Source organism: Nerophis lumbriciformis, linkage group LG07 (genome assembly GCF_033978685.3).
Source record: "Nerophis lumbriciformis linkage group LG07, RoL_Nlum_v2.1, whole genome shotgun sequence".
Classification (NCBI taxonomy): domain Eukaryota; kingdom Metazoa; phylum Chordata; class Actinopteri; order Syngnathiformes; family Syngnathidae; genus Nerophis; species Nerophis lumbriciformis.
Genome location: NC_084554.2, coordinates 40,433,759 through 40,451,912, shown reverse-complemented (window position 1 = coordinate 40,451,912; position 18,154 = coordinate 40,433,759). Strand labels below are relative to the sequence as shown.

The 18,154-nt window shown below is 41.6% G+C and overlaps 1 protein-coding gene across 3 annotated transcripts in view; it reads right to left on the bottom strand.

Annotated features, from left to right (window-relative positions):
* LOC133609500 (A-type potassium channel modulatory protein DPP6-like) overlaps positions 1-18,154 on the bottom strand; it is a 464,599-nt gene that overhangs the window by 106,072 nt on the left and 340,373 nt on the right. For all 3 annotated transcript variants that reach the window (XM_061965112.1, XM_061965111.1, XM_061965113.1), the window contains exon 3: positions 3,011-3,109. In XM_061965112.1, coding sequence (XP_061821096.1) covers positions 3,011-3,109 — 99 coding nt within the window. The remainder of the gene's footprint in view (positions 1-3,010; positions 3,110-18,154) is intronic.

The window sequence follows — 18,154 nt, the reverse complement described above, 5'->3', positions numbered from 1 at the left end:
TGTAAAGGACTCTGCAATAACTATATTTCCACTCCTGTGATGTTATACAACGCTGTTGGCTCCTGCCGCACAGCCTCGACGCGCAGCAGATGTCGGCTTCCAGATGTGTTTAAGAGCGCTCCGTTCCCCCCTGGGGCTCGATTGGCCGCGGGGGAGGGGGGGGGTGTGCGCTGGAAGCATACGCCGCGAAACGGGCCACGGGGGAGCCGTCTCGTGCTCGACAACATACGGAGAACAGAGGTCATGATCACAGCAACCAGGCCCGACAATCACGGCGCTCATCACCAGGTCTGATCCTCCGCTAATAGGGAAATATACGAGCGCCGATCACGGGGCCGTAACCATGACGAAAGACGGTTGAAGATGGCGTGACCGACATAAGAAAACACCTCGTTATCCTCTCCCGTCTGCAGACGCGACGGCTGCTGGCTTGTTTTGGCGCCACGCAAAATAACGTCCATAATTTCTGCTCCTCGTCGGGTCTCCTGCAGCCATGTTTGTGCTGCTGTTTATTTATTGCAGCAATAGCTGCAGCCGCACGCCGACGACCGCAGAGAGCGGAGAAATATGAGCGCGGTGCTCGCAGGTAATTGGGAGGCTTTTCAGACGTGCGGAACAAATCGTTGGGCAGACGGGCCTAACAAACAAAGGCGAGGATGGAAGGTCTGCGCCAAGAAGACAATGGGGATTTTTGTTATTAGGGCTTTGTAATCACGTTAAAAGTGGAACATCTCATGCAGGTTTTCTTATTACAAAAGTAAAGAAACATCTTCAAGTGGATAACCATGCTGAGGAAACCTTAACGATCTTGCTGTTTACACCAGTAAATAACCAAACAAAAGGCTAAATATTGGGGGAGATAATGAAGATGTAAACTTGTGACAGTTTAATTTCTAGGTCGGTGCGCTGACGTCACATCGTGACAGCATCATGCTGGGGGAGCCGAGTCACTGAAAACAAGTTAATGATCTGCAGCTGACTGACAGATACTGACACTGCACTTGTCCGACGTAATAGATGCCATTTATCACATACAACATCAAACGTTCGCGACACAAGCATAGCCAGTTTTCAGTGTAGTGAGAACCCACAGGTAGGGATTTTAATGTGGCCCCCTTAGGAGCCCAGTCTAGATTGTATTTTTTTACTCATCCTTTCCCGGCGTTTTACCCTTTTCCCCATATTTTACGGGGCGCCTTGTGGCGACCCATCGGCGTTCCTGTTCTGTCACCCTGTACACTGTTTGTTTGTCTAATCTTGAACGGGTTTGTGCTGAAAACAAAGTTTTGTTGTACTTGTGCAAAGACAATAAAGACCTATCCATCTATCTATCTATCTATCTATCTAGTCATTTGTTCAACGCATACAGTTAGAATAGTGGTGTTCCTCAAGGTTTCATTTAAGGTCCTCTCTCTTTCATCATTTGGGCTATTCAAATGGTGGCCCACGAGTTCAGTTCAGAAAACTAAAGAATCATATTTTTGGAGCCGGTTAAAAACACTAGAATGCTGTCATAAAGATGGTCTTTGACTACTTTTTATGCAGAGTGCTCGTATAACGCCGACAAAATAGATGGAAATGTCCACTGTAAAGGACCTTGGTTCTCCGGAATACACAAAATGAGACTAATAGTGAAGGGGGAAGTACCCCAGGTCCTTAGCTCGGCCCCCAAAACATCCATCCATCCATCCATCCATCTTCTTCCGCTTATCCGAGGTCGGGTCGTGGGGGCAGCAGCCTAAGCAGGGAAGCCCAGACTTCCCTCTCCCCAGTCACTTCGTCCAGCTCTTCCTGTGGGACCCCGAGGCGTTCCCAGGCCAGCCGGGAGACATAGTCTTCCCAACGTGTCCTGGGTCTTCCCCACGGCCTCCTACCGGTCGGACGTGCCCTAAACACCTCCCTCGGGAGGCGTTCGGGTGGCATCCTGACCAGATGCCCGAACCACCTCATCTGGCTCCTCTCGATGTGGAGGAGCAGCGGCTTTACTTTGAGTTCCTCCCGGATGGCAGTGCTTCTCACCCTATCTCTAAGGGAGAGCCCCGCCACCCGGCGGAGGAAACTCATTTCGGCCGCTTGTACCCGTGATCTTGTCCTTTCGGTCGTAACCCAAAGCTCATGACCATAGGTGAGGATGGGAAGATAGATCGACCGGTAAATTGAGAGCTTTGCCTTCCGGCTCAGCTCCTTCTTCACCACAACGGATCGATACAGCGTCCGCATTACTGAAGACGCCGCACCGATCCGCCTGTCGATCTCACGATCCACTCTTCCCTCACTCGTGAACAAGACTCCGAGGTACTTGAACTCTTCCACTTGGGGCAAGATCTCCTCCCCAACCCGGAGATGGCACTCCACCCTTTTCCGAGCGAGAACCATGGACTCGGACTTAGAGGTGCTAATTCTCATCCCAGTCGCTTCACACTCAGCTGCGAACCGATCCAGTGAGAGCTGAAGATCCTGGCCAGATGAAGCCATCAGGACCACATCATCTGCAAAAAGCAGAGACCTAATCCTGCAGCCACCAAACCAGATCCCCTCAACGCCTTGACTGCGCCTAGAAATTCTGCCCATAAAAGTTATGAACAGAATCGGTGACAAAGGGCAGCCTTGGCGCAGTCCAACCCTCACTGGAAACGTGTCCGACTTACTGGCGGCAATGCGGACCAAGCTCTGACACTGATCATACAGGGAGCGGACCGCCACAATCAGACAGTCCGATACCCCATACTCTCTGAGCACTCCCCACAGGACTTCCCGACTGTGGACCAGCTCTATACTCTCGGCAGGGTCCTTGAGGGTGCATGGGAGTTTGCCCAACCAGTCTACATGTGTTTTGTGGAATTGGAGAAGGCAATCGACCGTGTCCCTCGGGAAGCCCCCAAAACAATTGAATTGAATATCCTTGCTCTATTCCTGTTATTAAAAACACATTTTGCATAATAGGGCACCTTCTATGTGCTTTCTCACTGCTAATAAACGCAAGAACAACAACAACAAGAAATTAACTTACTGCTGATCCATCGAGCGTTTGGGTCATGAACTTTGAAGTCTTTGCTGAAGAGGTCCCCGACGGTCACCTTGCCCTTGAGAGCGAGTCGGTCGTCTTCACCTGTAAACGGAATAAAAATGAGGAAATGAGGATGAATATGTAGTATAGTCTGCCCTTTGGATCTTTATGACGTCCTGCGGGCTGCGAGTGTTCGTCAAAGGCAGTTTGAGGAGAGGACATAAGTGCACAATACAAGAAGTCACCTTTCCTTCTGACGATTGTTGGCACTCACTCTTCATTTCATCCACCAGTGCTCACTACACCCTCCTTGTGTTTCCCTTTACCTCCGTGGAGGACGTCATTAACATAAAACTTACTGGACGATTAATTTTCCTGTGTGAGAACATGGAGCAAGACAGCGCAATAGTTTTTCTTTTTTGCGGATCAAAGGCGGGAGATAGATCTTGTCATCTCCTGCGTGAGGCAACATCTCGTCAGAAGTCTTTAAAGTGTAGAGATGAGACGGACAAAAGACTGTCTGAGAGGATTCTGTCGAGCGGAGACGAGCATGTTTTGTGTGGATTCTACAACTGTTTATGTCCATTTGTGACCTTCACTGTACAATCAATACTGAAAGCAAATTATTAGACTCCAAGGTAACTCTGTTTACCCTTTGGTGGTCAAACAACTCTAAAAAACATACTTGCCAACCTTGAGACCTCCGATTTCGGGAGGTGGGGGTGGGGCCGTGGTTAAGAGGGGAGGAGTATATTTACAGTTAGAATTCACCAAGTCAAGTATTTCATATATATATATATATATATATATATATATATATATATATATATATATATATATATATATATATAATTATATTTATATATATACATATATATATATATATATATATAATAAAAGAAATATATATTTATAGCTAGAATTCACTGAAAGTCAAGTATTTCTTATATATATATATATATATATAAGAAATATATATGTAAGAAATACTTGACTTTCAGTGAATTCTAGCTATAAATATATATTTCTTTAATTACATATATATATATATATATATATATAAAAATAAATACTTGAATTTCAGCCTTCATTTATTTACACTTATACACACACATAACACTCATCTAGTCATTGTTGAGTTAAGGGTTGAATTGTCCATCCTTGTTCTATTCTCTGTCACTATTTTTCGAACCATGCTGAACACCCTCTCTGATGATGCATTGCTGTGTGGCACGCACAAAAGTGCTTTCATCAAATGCACTAGATGGCAGTATTGTCCTGTTTAAGAGTGTCACAACATTGCTGTTTACGGCAGACAAACTGCTTTACGGTAGACGAAAACGTGACTGCTGTTGTTGTGTGTTGTTACCGCGCTGGGAGGACGTTAATGAAACTGCCTAACAATAAACCCACATAAGAAACCAAGAACTCGCCCTCGCTCATTCTACAGTTATAATGATTGGGCAGGCACGTTGTTTATATTGTGGGAAAGCGGACTCAGGTCCGCATGGAGCTGGAGGGGGCGTGGCCTCCAGCTCCGCCTGAATTTTGGGAGATTTTCGGGAGAAAATTTGTCCCGGGAGGTTTTCGGGAGAGGTGCTGAATTTCGGGAGTCTCCCGGAAAATCCGGGAGGGTTGGCAAGTATGCTCTAAAAATCCACACAATACAGGACTACGGGCTTTGGAAGACATGCTAGCATGAAACACAAATAGTTTTGTCATCTTTCCACAAATGTGCATTTATCATTTTTTTTGCCATCGTAATTAGAAGGTCAAGAAGTCCACATTTCAAATCGTTTTTGGAAACTGTGGATGTCGTGTCCTCCGAACCAAAGAGGAAAATAACCATTCGGACTGTTATAGGCGCAAAGTTCAAAAGCCAGCCTCTGTGATGGTATGGGGGTGTATTAGTGCCCAAGGCATGGGTAACTTACACATCTGTGAAGGCACCATTAATGCTGAACATACAGGTTTTGGAGCAACATATGTTGCCATCCAAGCAACGTCTTTTTCATGGACGCCCCTGCTTATTTCAGCAAGACAATGCCAAGCCACATTCTGCACGAGCTACAACAGCGTGGCTTCGTAGTAAAAGAGTGTGGGTACTAGACTGGCCTGCCTGTAGTCCAGACCTGTCTCCCATTGAAAATGTGTGGCGCATTATGAAGCCTAAAATACCACAACGAAGACCCCGGACTGTTGAACAACTTAAGCTGTACATCAAGCAAGAATGGGAAAGAATTCCACCTGAAAAGCTTCAAAAATTTGTCTCCTCAGTTCCCAAACGTTTACTGAGTGTTGTTAAAACGAAAGGCCATGTAACACAGTGGTAAAAATGCCCATGTGCCAACTTTTTTGCAAAGTGTTGCTGCCATTAAATTCTAAGTTAATGATTATTTGCAAAAAAAAACGTGTTTCTCAGTTCGAAAATTAAATATCTTGTCCTTGCAGTCTATTCAATTGGATATAAGTTGAAAAGGATTTGCAAATCATTGTATTCTGTTTTTATTTACACAACGTGCCAACTTCACTGGTTTTGGGTTTTATTAATAAAAAGTAAAAATAAAATGGAAAACATGTTCGGGTTTTTTTTTTTTTTTGTTACCATCACTTTCCTGCTGCGATGAGGTGGCGACCTGTCCAGGGTGTACACCGCCTTCCGCCCGATTGTAGCTGAGATAGGCTCCAGCGCCCCCCGCGACCCCGAAATGAATAAGCGGTAGAAAATGGATGTATGGATGGATCACTTTCCTGCTTCTTGCTCACTCATTCGAAGCTGAAATATTCCTACAATATTGCTATCATCTTTTCCCTTCCTAATGTGTGTTACTTTGCGGTGCTTCTCCGAGTTAGTCGCGACGAGCAAGGCTCTGTCCGTGCATCATGTGTATGTGCAAGCTAGCGGTCAAGACAAAGATTGTGGATGACTGACAAGAGGACCCACTGCGTTCATTTGATTCTGCCATTGAATCAACACGCTCAGGCATACTTGCCAACCCTCCCTGATTTTTTTCGGGAGACTCCCGAATTTCAGTGCCCCTCCCGAAAATCTCCCGGGGCAACCATTCTCCCGAATTTCTCCCGATTTCCACCCGGACAACAATATTGGGGGCGTGCCTTTAGCGTCCTCTACAACCTGTTGTCACGTCTGCATGAATGCAAGGCATACTTGGTCAACAGCCATACAGGTGACACTGAGGGTGGCTGTATAAACAACTATAACACTGTTACAAATATGCGACACACTGTCAACCCACACCAAACAAGAATGACAAACACATTTTGGGAGAACATCCGCACCGTAACACAACATAAACAAAACAGAACAAATACCCAGAACCCCTTGCAGCACTAACTCTTCCAGTACGCTACAATATACACCCCCGCTACCATCAAAATCCGCACCCCCACCCCATGTCCCGAATTCGGAGGTCTCAAGGTTGGCAAGTATGTGCTCAGGTGCTGAAAATTGCACCGAGTGAACCCTCCTGGGAAACATGGGGGAAATAATCGAAGTTATTGAGTTATTTTACATTAATCAATTAATTAATTAGTTTCTTTGTATAAAGGTATGTAGTGTATTAGGTGGCGATTCCGCTTAACACCGTTCAGTTACAGCAGGTTGTTTTGAAAAGAGCAGCATTCAGCTGTGTGAGAAATGGCAAGTCATTGGAATTTAATAACAGTGCCACCATGCTGTGTATTTGTTGGATAAAGAATAGCACAGGCAGGGCGGGGCCCTTGGCATAAACACTCAATGCGGTCGTTTAGGGCCACAACGACGAAAATAATGATTATGGCGACCAGTCCCCTCAGTAGCTGGTCATCAACGTGGTTGTCGTGCTGGACTGAACTGCCTCATGTTGGATAAAATGATTCTTGGTTTTTGCAAAGTTTCAACTTAGCGGTGAGTCAGCTTGTTCTCTGTGATAGTTTTACTTCTGTTTTGCAGCATCGCGGCTGCGTCCATTCAAAAGCTCATTGAGATAATTGCTAATTTAGCATCGCTTCGAACACAGTCACTGTGACAGATTTACGACCGGATTTCTAAAACGGCCGTAATATTTTAGTTTATATTGTAGCCGAACATTTTCCCAAGACACATAATGTCTAAAAAACTTTTGATTTGTCATAGTTTTTGCCCATTTATTGTGTTTTGTTTACATTTTTAATTATTGCTGAAGCGGCATAGCAATTTTGAATTGCTTTCACTGCGGTAGGAAATATCAAACAATTTTCTTTTCCGCTTGGACCGATCGACCTAATTTTTTGTCTTTTCATATAAACTATTGGACATTATTTGGAATATAAAGACATGATTAGTGAATTGTAACTGTCAATGTAGTCTTTTTGTTTTTTGTTCATACGTGAGAATTTATATTAAATACAAATCCAAGTGAAGATCAAATACACATTTCTTAATACAAACCCCGTTTCCATATGAGTTGGGAAATTGTGTTAGATGTAAATATAAAAGGAATACAATGATTTGCAAATCATTTTCAACCCATATTCAATTGAATGCATTACAAAGACAAGATATTTGATGTTCAAACTCATAAACTTTATTTTTTTTTTGCAAATAATAATTAACTTAGAATTTCATGGCTGCAACATGTGCCAAAGTAGTTGGGAAAGGGCATGTTCACCACTGTGTTACATGGCCTTTCCTTTTAACAACAATCAGTAAACGTTTGGGAACTGAGGAGACACATTTTTTAAGCTTCTCAGGTGGAATTCTTTCCCATTCTTGCTTGATGTACAGCTTAAGTTGTTCAACAGTCTGGGGGTTTCCGTTGTGGTATTTTAGGCTTCATAATGCACCACACATTTTCAATGGGAGAGAGGTCTGGACTACAGGCAGGCCAGTCTAGTACCCGTACTCTTTTACTATGAAGCCACGTTGATGTAACACGTGGCTTGGCATTGTCTTGCTGAAATAAGCAGGGTCGTCCATGGTAACGTTGCTTGGATGGCAACATATGTTGCTCCAAAACCTGTATGTACCTTTCAGCATTAATGGCGCCTTCACAAATGTGTAAGTTACCCATGTCTTGGGCACGAATACACCCCCATACCATCACAGATGCTGGTTTTTCAACTTTGCGCCTATAACAATCCGAATGGTTCTTTTCCTCTTTGGTCTGGAGGACACGACGTCCACAGTTTCCAAAAAGAATTTGAAACGTGGACACGTCAGACCACAGAACACTTTTCCACTTTGTATCAGTCCATCTTAGATGAGCTCAGGCCCAGCGAAGCCGACGGCGTTTGTGGGTGTTGTTGATAAACGGTTTTCGCCTTGCATAGGAGAGTTTTAACTTGCACTCACAGATGTAGCGACCAACTGTAGTTACTGACAGTGGGTTTCTGAAGTGTTCCTGAGCCCATGTGGTGATATCCTTTACACACTGATGTCGCTTGTTGATGCAGTACAGCCTGAGGGATCGAAGGTCACGGGCTTAGCTGCTTACGTGCAGTGATTTCTCCAGATTCTCTGAACCCTTTGATGATATTACGGACCGTAGATGGTGAAATCCCTAAATTCCTTGCAATAGCTGGTTGAGAAAAGTTTTTCTTAAACTGTTCAACAATCTGCTCACGCATTTGTTGACAAAGTGGTGACCCTTGCTCCATCCTTGTTTGTGAATGACTGAGCATTTCATGGAATCTACTTTTATACCCAATCATGGCACCCACCTGTTCCCAATTTGCCTGTTCACCTGTGGGATGTTCCAAATAAGTGTTTGATGAGCATTCCTCAACTTTATCAGTGTTTATTGCCACCTTTCCCAACTTCTTTGTCACGTGTTGCTGGCATCAAATTCTAAAGTTAATGATTATTTGCAAAAAAAAAAAGTGTTTATCAGTTTGAACATCAAATATGTTGTCTTTGTAGCATATTCAACTGAATATGGGTTGAAAATGATTTACAAATCATTGTATTTCATTTGTATTTACATCTAACACAATTTCCCAACTCATATGGAAACGGGGTTTGTATATAATTATAAATCTCTTTGAAAAATTAGTTTTGTTATGTCTTTTTGTGTGTCCTATAGCCAAATGTAATCCTTGTTTATTGCTGTTAATTGGTCGTCGTACATTAATTTCCGCGATGTAAGAATTATTCATGACAAACTGAATATTTTAATAGCTAGAGCATAAAAAAACATGTTTACAACTTTCTAAATATCTTGTTAGTAATATTAAAACAGTCTTGTAGACATGAAGTAACAGCCACATAGCCACTTTGCAAACCTTGAAGCGCGACATGGCGAAGTGCGACTATTACAAGCCCTATAGCCCCTCGCGTGTTTCACAATATTAAAGGCCGCCGTGGGGGCCACAAAAAAATTATGTCACCCTCTTGTGTGCAGTGTTTCAAGAGCGGAAGAGTGAGCTCACACAAACAAATACGCCCCTGAAACCAGAAATAAAGAACTTTCCTGGACTTGGACTAGCTGGTGATCAACAGGTGAGACACTTGCTAAAGTTAATGTTGTGTTGTTGTTATAGAACAGAACTTAAAAAGTACAACAAAATGAACGGACATACAATACACAGTTGCAGGGGTGTACAGAACAGGAAGAATGATCGGTCGCCACGTGGCCACAATTTATACATGGAGAGAGCAAATCCCAAACTACGCTCCTGGGTGGGGGACTCAGTTTGAGACCACAAAAAAACCTCGAGCAACAATCAGGCATGTGAAAACGCAGATTTCTGCGTTTTTAAACATTAATTTTTGCCTCAAAATACTGTATCACTTTTGTGTTTTTTTTTAATGATATATATAATAAAATGTAGGATCTAGACCAGGGGTCCCCAAACTTTTTGACTCGGGGGCCGCATTAGGTTAAACAAATTAGGCTGGGGGCCGGGCTGTATATATCCATCCATCCAATTTCTACCGCTTGTCCCTTTCGGGGTCGCTGTAGCCTATCTCAGCTGCATTCGGGCGGAAGGCGGGGTACACTCTGGACAAATCGCCACCTCATCGCAGATATATATATATATATATATATATATATATATATATACATACATGTATACATATATATATATATATACAGTGTATATACATACATACATATATATATATATACATACATATATATACATATACATACATATATACATATACATACATATATATATACTGTATATATACACATTTACATATACATATACATATATACATATACATATATACATATAATATATATATATATTAAAGTTGAAGTGCCCATGATTGTCACACACACACTAGATGTGGCGAAATTATTATCTGCATTTGACCCATCACCCTTGATTACCCCCTGGTAGGTGACGGGAGCAGTGAGCAGCAGCGGTGGCCGTGCCCGGGAATCATTTTTGGCGATTCAACTCCCAATTCCAACCCTTGATGTTGAGCGCCAAGCAGGGAGGTAATGGGTCCCATTTTTATAGTCTTTGGTATGACTTGATACTGATACAGACATACATACATACATATAATATATACATCTTTATATTTATTCCTCGTGCACTAATTGACTGAAAGAGAGTGCACTTGCCGTGTGCTCGCCTGACACTGCGGCGCGAGCGCGACGATGTCACGTTATCGATGGGAAAATGCATTTTTAGACAATATGATTTGCCTGAGCGGCTCGGATACACCGAGAGTAACAAGCGGTAGAAAATGGATGAGAAAGGACAAATTTAAGAAAATAATGATTAAAAAAAATAAATATACATATACATACATATATCTATATATATACATACATATATATATATATATATATATATATATACTGTATATATATATATATATATTTTTTTTTTTAACTTGGGACTTCCTTTGGGCCGGATTTTGGACGCTGGCGGGCCGTAGTAGGCCCGCGGGCCGTAGTTTGGAGACCCCTGATCTAGACACAATGTGTTGAACGCTCGCCTCAGCTGCAGGTACTCGCTGTTCCTCTTGCATGAACGCTGCACTGAGTTGCAGAACAGAGAGACGATTGGGGGCGCCGAAACAAGCTCGCTCGTTAGCATAGTTAGCATCATTCCGCTAGCTTACTTGATGTTGTCTGCGTTCGCTCTCCCAGCCACAACTTTGACGGCTTTCTACTTTGCTGTTAATCATATTTGGACAATTAAAATCCGAACACCGTTAATTCCGATCCAGTTGTAGTTCTTGAGTATTTATTAGTAGTCAGCGACAAGGTATATTTTTTACGTGACGGATGTAAACAGAGGTCACAACATCGCAAGTATATTACCTAAGGGGGCGTGGCTACAGGATAGAGCTGCCAAATGGAAAACGTAACACATTGACAAAGCTTAACCAATTGTTACTATAACAATCTACAAGGTTAATATAGTTGGCTTCTCTTTCGTCCCGTCTTTTTTTTAATCTGCTTTCTTTTGTATTTCAAGTTATCATTACATACATACAAGAAACTCTTCAAACTTAAAGTGTTTACAAAGTACAAAGAAGAAGAACCATGATAAATGTTTATTTCATCCATCCATTCATTTTCAAAATAATCGTACTAGCCATCTCGCTATATGAAACTTAACTTACGCCACAGAGTATTATTTATTTATTTTTATTGTGATTACTTATGGAGTATATTGTTACAAAATTGAGAACAGGAAGTGAACAACAGTTTTAGCAACTGTTATGTAAAAGAAAAGGGGTAGGATTAAGTAAGCTCTGCTTCTTCCTATTTCTTTTCGAACATGTTGAAAAGAGAAATTGTGATGTATCATGTTGTATCCTTGCATGTTCCAAATAAACTCAAACTCAAATATATGTATTGTTGCATTTGAACAACAGTATTGTTGATAATAGAGGTAATTGTTGTTATCATTCATTATCAATAGTGCTATTTCTATCGGTATTTGTATTGCTCCATTTGTAGTGTAATAATGCTCATTGTCATTTCTGTATTATTTTTTATTACACTAACTGCTTCTTTGCTATCACTTTCACCATCATATTTGTACATATCGTATTTGCTAATGTTGTTCTGTTGTTGTTATTGTTGTGTTTGCTGTTGTTGTTGTTGTCTCTCTGTCTTATCCCCCTCTTGTCCCCACAATTTCCCCCTCTGTCTTCCTTTTTTGCACCAAAAAATAATATCAATCCATTTAATAAAGTCAAATATAAATAAGGTAGCTGGACAGGACAAAAAAAAAAAAGAAAAGTTAATGTTAATAATTTTACATGACATTTTTAATGATAATAATGTTAGTAAATTACTAAAAAAAAATAAAAAAAATACTGTGGTACATGACATGGACATGAAAGTGTCATAAAGAGGGAGGTAGATGAAAAGGTAAAAAAAAATTGTGTAGAAATGTACCCAATTGTAGGAAATGTAGTCTTGATTTTCAACATTTCCTTTCAGGGATTGCATGGCAAATTTTCCTCTTTTTTTGTATCAGTTTTCCTTTTTTCTCAAATGGTGCTCACATGCCTCAGCAATAAGCACACATGAGCACATATTCACGACACACAAAAACCCGAGACTTGCAACGGGGTGGTGGAGGGAAGCATCCGGCCCGAAGCGCAGCTCCGTTGTCCATCATACCGGGGGTGTGAAGCGGGGAAGGTGTGGGATGGGGGGTGGGGTGTACGAGTGCATATCTGTGTAGTCGTAGTGCATGAATGCGTGTAAGCCGTGAGCCTGGAAGTCGCTCCGTTCGACATCACGGCACAGAGTCAACATCATAGGTGTCTTTGAAGAAGGGGGAAGGGGTTTCGCTACAATGGTCTCACTGGGGTGTTGCAGAGGAAGCTGAATTGTAGAAAATGATTATTTTGGATAGGGAGATTAAACACATTTCAATGGTATGTTTGCTGTAAATGTAATGGGAAATGGGTTACACTTGCATAGCGCTTCTCTACCTTCAAGGTACTCCAAGCGCTTTGACACTATTTCCACAAGTGTCTTGCCCAAGGACACAAAAGACGTGACTAGTCCCCCAATTGTCCGTTCTGGCTCTCAAATTGATCAGACTTTCACCTTGCGGTGCGGAAAGCTTCTTCGAGATATTATCCAATTTGCGATTCAATTCAGAAATCGCTAAAGTCTGAGTGCCCACAACTCCGCCAAGCCCAGCCATCACAACGGGCAGCCTTTGGGCTCCTTGAACAACTGCCATCGTCTTCCGAATTTGTCAATAGACCAGAGCAATGCTCGATCCAATCAGCAGATGACCTGTTCTCACAGTTCCAAATAGATAGATACTAAATCTTCAATATATTTGACGGAAAGAATCGCCAGGCACAGGAGCCTCCACTTCTCCCAAGAGTCCCTCGTGTATCCGGCACCTAACTTTCCTTCAGGACAGGCAGGTTCCCTCGAAGCTGAGCTTCTCATCGACAAGATCTTGTCAACAAGTTGAAGGACCAGTTTATCGATTCCATGTTTTAGATTTCTGAGAACAACTTTGGGCTTAAATCCTGTACCGTAGCAGGCCTCGAATTTTTACTTTTTAAGGTCAAGGCAAGTGTTGCCTTAAAGGAGGGCTCATATTTTAGGACACCAAGGCAAGTTAGAAGGGCACCAAGGCAAACATTCTTTTATTTCGAGGCAGGGGCTCCAAAGCATGCATGCATATATATATATATATATATATATATATATATATATATATATATACTATTTTTTTTAAATTCATTATTCATATAAACCTGTCAGCTTTTTTGCCATTTCATGATGCCTTTATCTTTATTTTTACATTTTGATAGAGGGAGATACTTTTTTAAATTATTATACATATATTTTTTTAAAGTTATGTACATTTACATGTACTAATGTGTGTACATGTAGATGCTGTATCGGGACAGATCCATTAAGAGTTTGAGTACAAATATGTCGTATAGGAATAAACTATACACAATAAGACATTAACAAAATGCTGTGTCACATAAATGTTTTTTTTAAGTAATACCTTTGCGACATGAAAAAACAAGTAATGTATAAAAATCTTGTGTTTACTTTTTGATATTAAAACAAAACACAAAGCAGTTTGGCTAATGAAGATAAAGTCTAATAAACAAGCTTTGTTCTTCTTCTTGGTTCAGTACAACAGTTTGGCCAACAAAAATAGATAGGAGTGACACCTCTCACATAGAATACACAATCTTCACAGCCTACGTTCAGTTCAATGAGACGACAAAACATTTTAGCTAGTATTGATGTTATTTGAACACTGGTACAGTTTGCAGTTAAATAAAGGACGAGTGCACATCCCAGTCAACAAAGTAAAGACTTTATAAACAAGTTGTGACAACATTCACCACACATCGCCTGCTTAAAAACAGCAAATAGCTTTCTCTTTCCCTGTATACTTTTAGTGTGGGGACAAGTGTCTTCACTATTGTCCACACCTGTCTCCATCTAAACACAGCAGTGCGCTCTTAAACGCACGGCAGGAAGCGAGGAAAAAGGATGTCAAACCAAGCGCTTGGCTCCGTTTACTCCGAGGGGAAGTCTGTGTCCGCCATGATTACCAAGCGTCTGACTTCATGTTGCCTACAATGCATTAATAAATGACGGTTTTTCGGTAATTAAATAATTAGACAGTGTTACTAACCGTCTGAAATTTTATTGCAAATGATCATTATACCATTTACCGTTACTTCCCTCATCCATTAACAAGTAAAAAGTCAAGGGCAGTCACGGCATGTTCTAGCCGCCGATGTAGGTAAATGTTTTAGGGCTTACGGCGAAAGACGAGGGCGGTTGCGGCTTTTGCCGCAGTTGCAGCAGTTAAATTCGAGCCCTGCCGTAGTTTAGAATAGAATAGAATGGACTTTATTGTCATTATATTTGCATATAACGAGATTAAGGACTCCAACTTAAGGTGCGGTAGTGGGAACAAATATGGGGTAAAAATAAATTAAATTACACAATAGGTAATAAAGAAAATACTAACAATTGAAATAAACAGACTACTATCCAATAAAAATAATAAGCAATCCTGTACAATATACAAAATACTATAGAAATACAAAATACTGTACAATATACAGAACAAGACAAGAGTACCGGAGTAATAAATAACAATCAGTGTCGGAAGTATTGCACTCGAAGGGTAATATTGCACAGTAGGGTATTAGGGTAGGATATTGTATAGGGGTGAATTATTATTATAAGTTAGAATTCAAGATGGTGACAGCTCTGGGAAAGAAGCTGTCTCTGAGTTTGTTTGTTCTGGCTCTGATGCACCTATAGCGCCTGCCCAGGTAGCAGGTCGAACAGGTGGAAGCCAGGGTGTATGCTGTCCTTGGTCATGCTTTTTGCTCTGTTGAGGCAGCGGGAGTTGTGTAAATCCTTCAGGGAGGGGAGGGGGCAGCCGATGATTTTTTGTGCAGTATTTATGACCCTCTGAATCGCCTGTTTGTCTGCTTCAGTGCAGCTGGCGTACCACACTGTTGTGCAGTACGTCAGCAGGCTCTCGACAGCCGAGCGATAGAAGGTCACCATCAGCTGCCTCTCCAGTCGGTTCTTCCTCAGCACCCTCAGGAAGTGGAGTCTCCGCTGGGCCTTCCGGATGACCGCAGTTATATTTTGGGTCCAGGAGAGGTCAGCAGATATGAGGGTGCCGAGGAACTTGAAGGAACTGAGTCTCTCCACCTCCTCGCCGTTGATGTAGAGGGGGGCGGGGTCTGCAGTGTTTTTCCTGAAGTCAAAGATGAGTTCCTTGGTTTTTGTGGTGTTCAGTGCCAGATTATTCACTGAACACCACGCTGATAGTTTGAACAGGACACTCATAACTAGGGATGATACTCGAAACCGGTTTTCCCGGTTGTTCGATAAGAAAAGAACCGAGTCCTCGGACTCAAATCCCTTTTTGAGAACCGGTACCCGTTATCGAAACCACAATAGTAAAGAAAAAGAGTTGGTTCTTTATTCGAATCCCTGGGAACGAATACCGCCCCGACCAGAAATGCCCCTTGCGACATCACAAGAAATTACGTCACGTAGCTCAGTCATTAGGCGCAGATAGGGAAAGCAGGAAAAACAATGGACCGGAAAAAGCGCTCCAAGGTGAAATAAAGTTCAAAACAAAAGGTATAATCCAATGAATAACTTTACTGAGAGATTTGAGCAGGGTACAAACACATGACGAACACTTTTACGACCAACCGGAAACATAGCAACCAGGCTAGCAACGCACCTCCTTTACAGCAGCTGTCGCAATGTTCTTAAAGCAACTGCAGCACATACATATATATATATATACAACCAGTGTTGGGACTAACGCGTTACAAAGTAACGCGTTACTGTAACGCCGTTAGTTTCGGCGGTAACTAGTAATCTAACGCGTTATTTTTTTATATTCAATAACTCAGTTACCGTTACTACATGATGCGTTACTGCGTTATTTTACGTTATTTTTTATGTAGTATCGGCTAGAAACTGAGGATCTGAGTGTGTTTTATTCCAGCGAAGCAGAGACGTGCTTCTGATTCTTCCTCTGCGCTCTCTGTGTGTGCGTGTGACTGTGTGTCTGAGTGTGGGAAGGGGAGGAGAGGGGAGGGGAGAGGAGGGGGGTGCGCACTACAACCGTTGGCCAACAAAAAAGTAACCACAGAACACTATACGCCTATACGGTATAGTGTTCTGTGGTTACTTTTTGGTTGGCCAAGCGGACGTGACGACAGGCTGTCCCTACTCAGATCCGCACAGACCGGGAGGGGGCGTGCCTTAAGTCCGGCTGGAAATCGGCAGAAATTTGGAGAATGGTTGTCCCAGGGAGAGGCAGTGAAATTCGGGAGGGTTGGCAAGTATGAGATATTCTCACTTCTTTTCTTTTGTCGAGCACAAAGAAAAGAACATTTTAGTTAAATGTAAGTTGTGTCTTGGATCAAAGATCCCGTCTACTGCCCAAAACAACAATTCAAATCTGCCTGGTTAGGCTCTGTGTATGTCACGTGTGCCTTCCTTAGGTGAAGCCAGCTTTACAGCTATGTTGTTGATTGATTGATTGATTGATTGAAACTTTTACTATTAGATTGCACAGTACAGTACATATTCCGTACAATTGACCACTAAATGGTAACACCCAAATAAGTTTTTTAACTTGTTTAAGTCAGGGTCCAGATACAGATATATACTATCAAATATATACTAACATCATAATACAGTCATCACACAAGATAATCATCAGGGTATATACATTGAATTATTTACATTATTTACAATCCGGGGTGTGGGATATGGAGGGGGGGGGGGTTAGGTTTGGTTGGTATCAACACTTCAGTCATCAACAATTGCATCATCAGAGAAATGGACATTGAAACAGTGTAGGACTGACTTGGTAGGATATGTACAGCAAGTAGTGGACACAGAGAGAGAGATCAGAAAGTATAAGAAAAAGTGTCTACATTTGATTATTTACAATCCGAAGAGGTATTATGTGGAAGGGAGGGTGTTAGTTTAGGGTTGTAGTTGCCTGGAGGTGTTCTTTTAGTGCGGTTTTGAAGGAGGATAGAGATGCCCTTTCTTTTACACCTGTTGGGAGTGCATTCCATATTGAAGTGGCATAGAAAGAGAATGAGTTAAGACCTTTATTAGTTCGGAATCTGGGTTTAACGTGGTTAGTGTTAGTGTTATTATGCTGTTTGTTACTTATGTATGTTATGTTGCAGCTATTTAAAATAGTTTTGTCAATTTGTTCTGGCCTGAAATAAATTGGCCCTTTGAAACATATCTTTGTCTTTGTGTGTTGTATGTAGACCACATTGCTTAGCAGAGTTCAGTGATGCAAATGTATGTCAAGTTGATCAACAGATTGTATTATTCTCCAGTGCAATAACAGTACTAAAATGAAGGCTAAAAGGGCATTAATGGGAGCTTTAAAAAAAAAAAGTAGAAGGAGTAACTAAATAGTTACTTTTCACAGTAACGCATTACTTTTTGGTGTAAGTAACTGAGTTAGTAACTGAGTTACTTTTGAAATAAAGTAACTAGTAACTGTAACTAGTTACTGTTTTTCAGTAACTAACCCAACACTGTATACAACATATATAACATTTCCCTTTTTTAACTTTTGTTTTTCTTTCCTTGTAAACAAAACAAAATCACACTGTATATGTGTTGTCTGTCTAATTATAAATAATGCAGACGAAGCGTGTTGGCT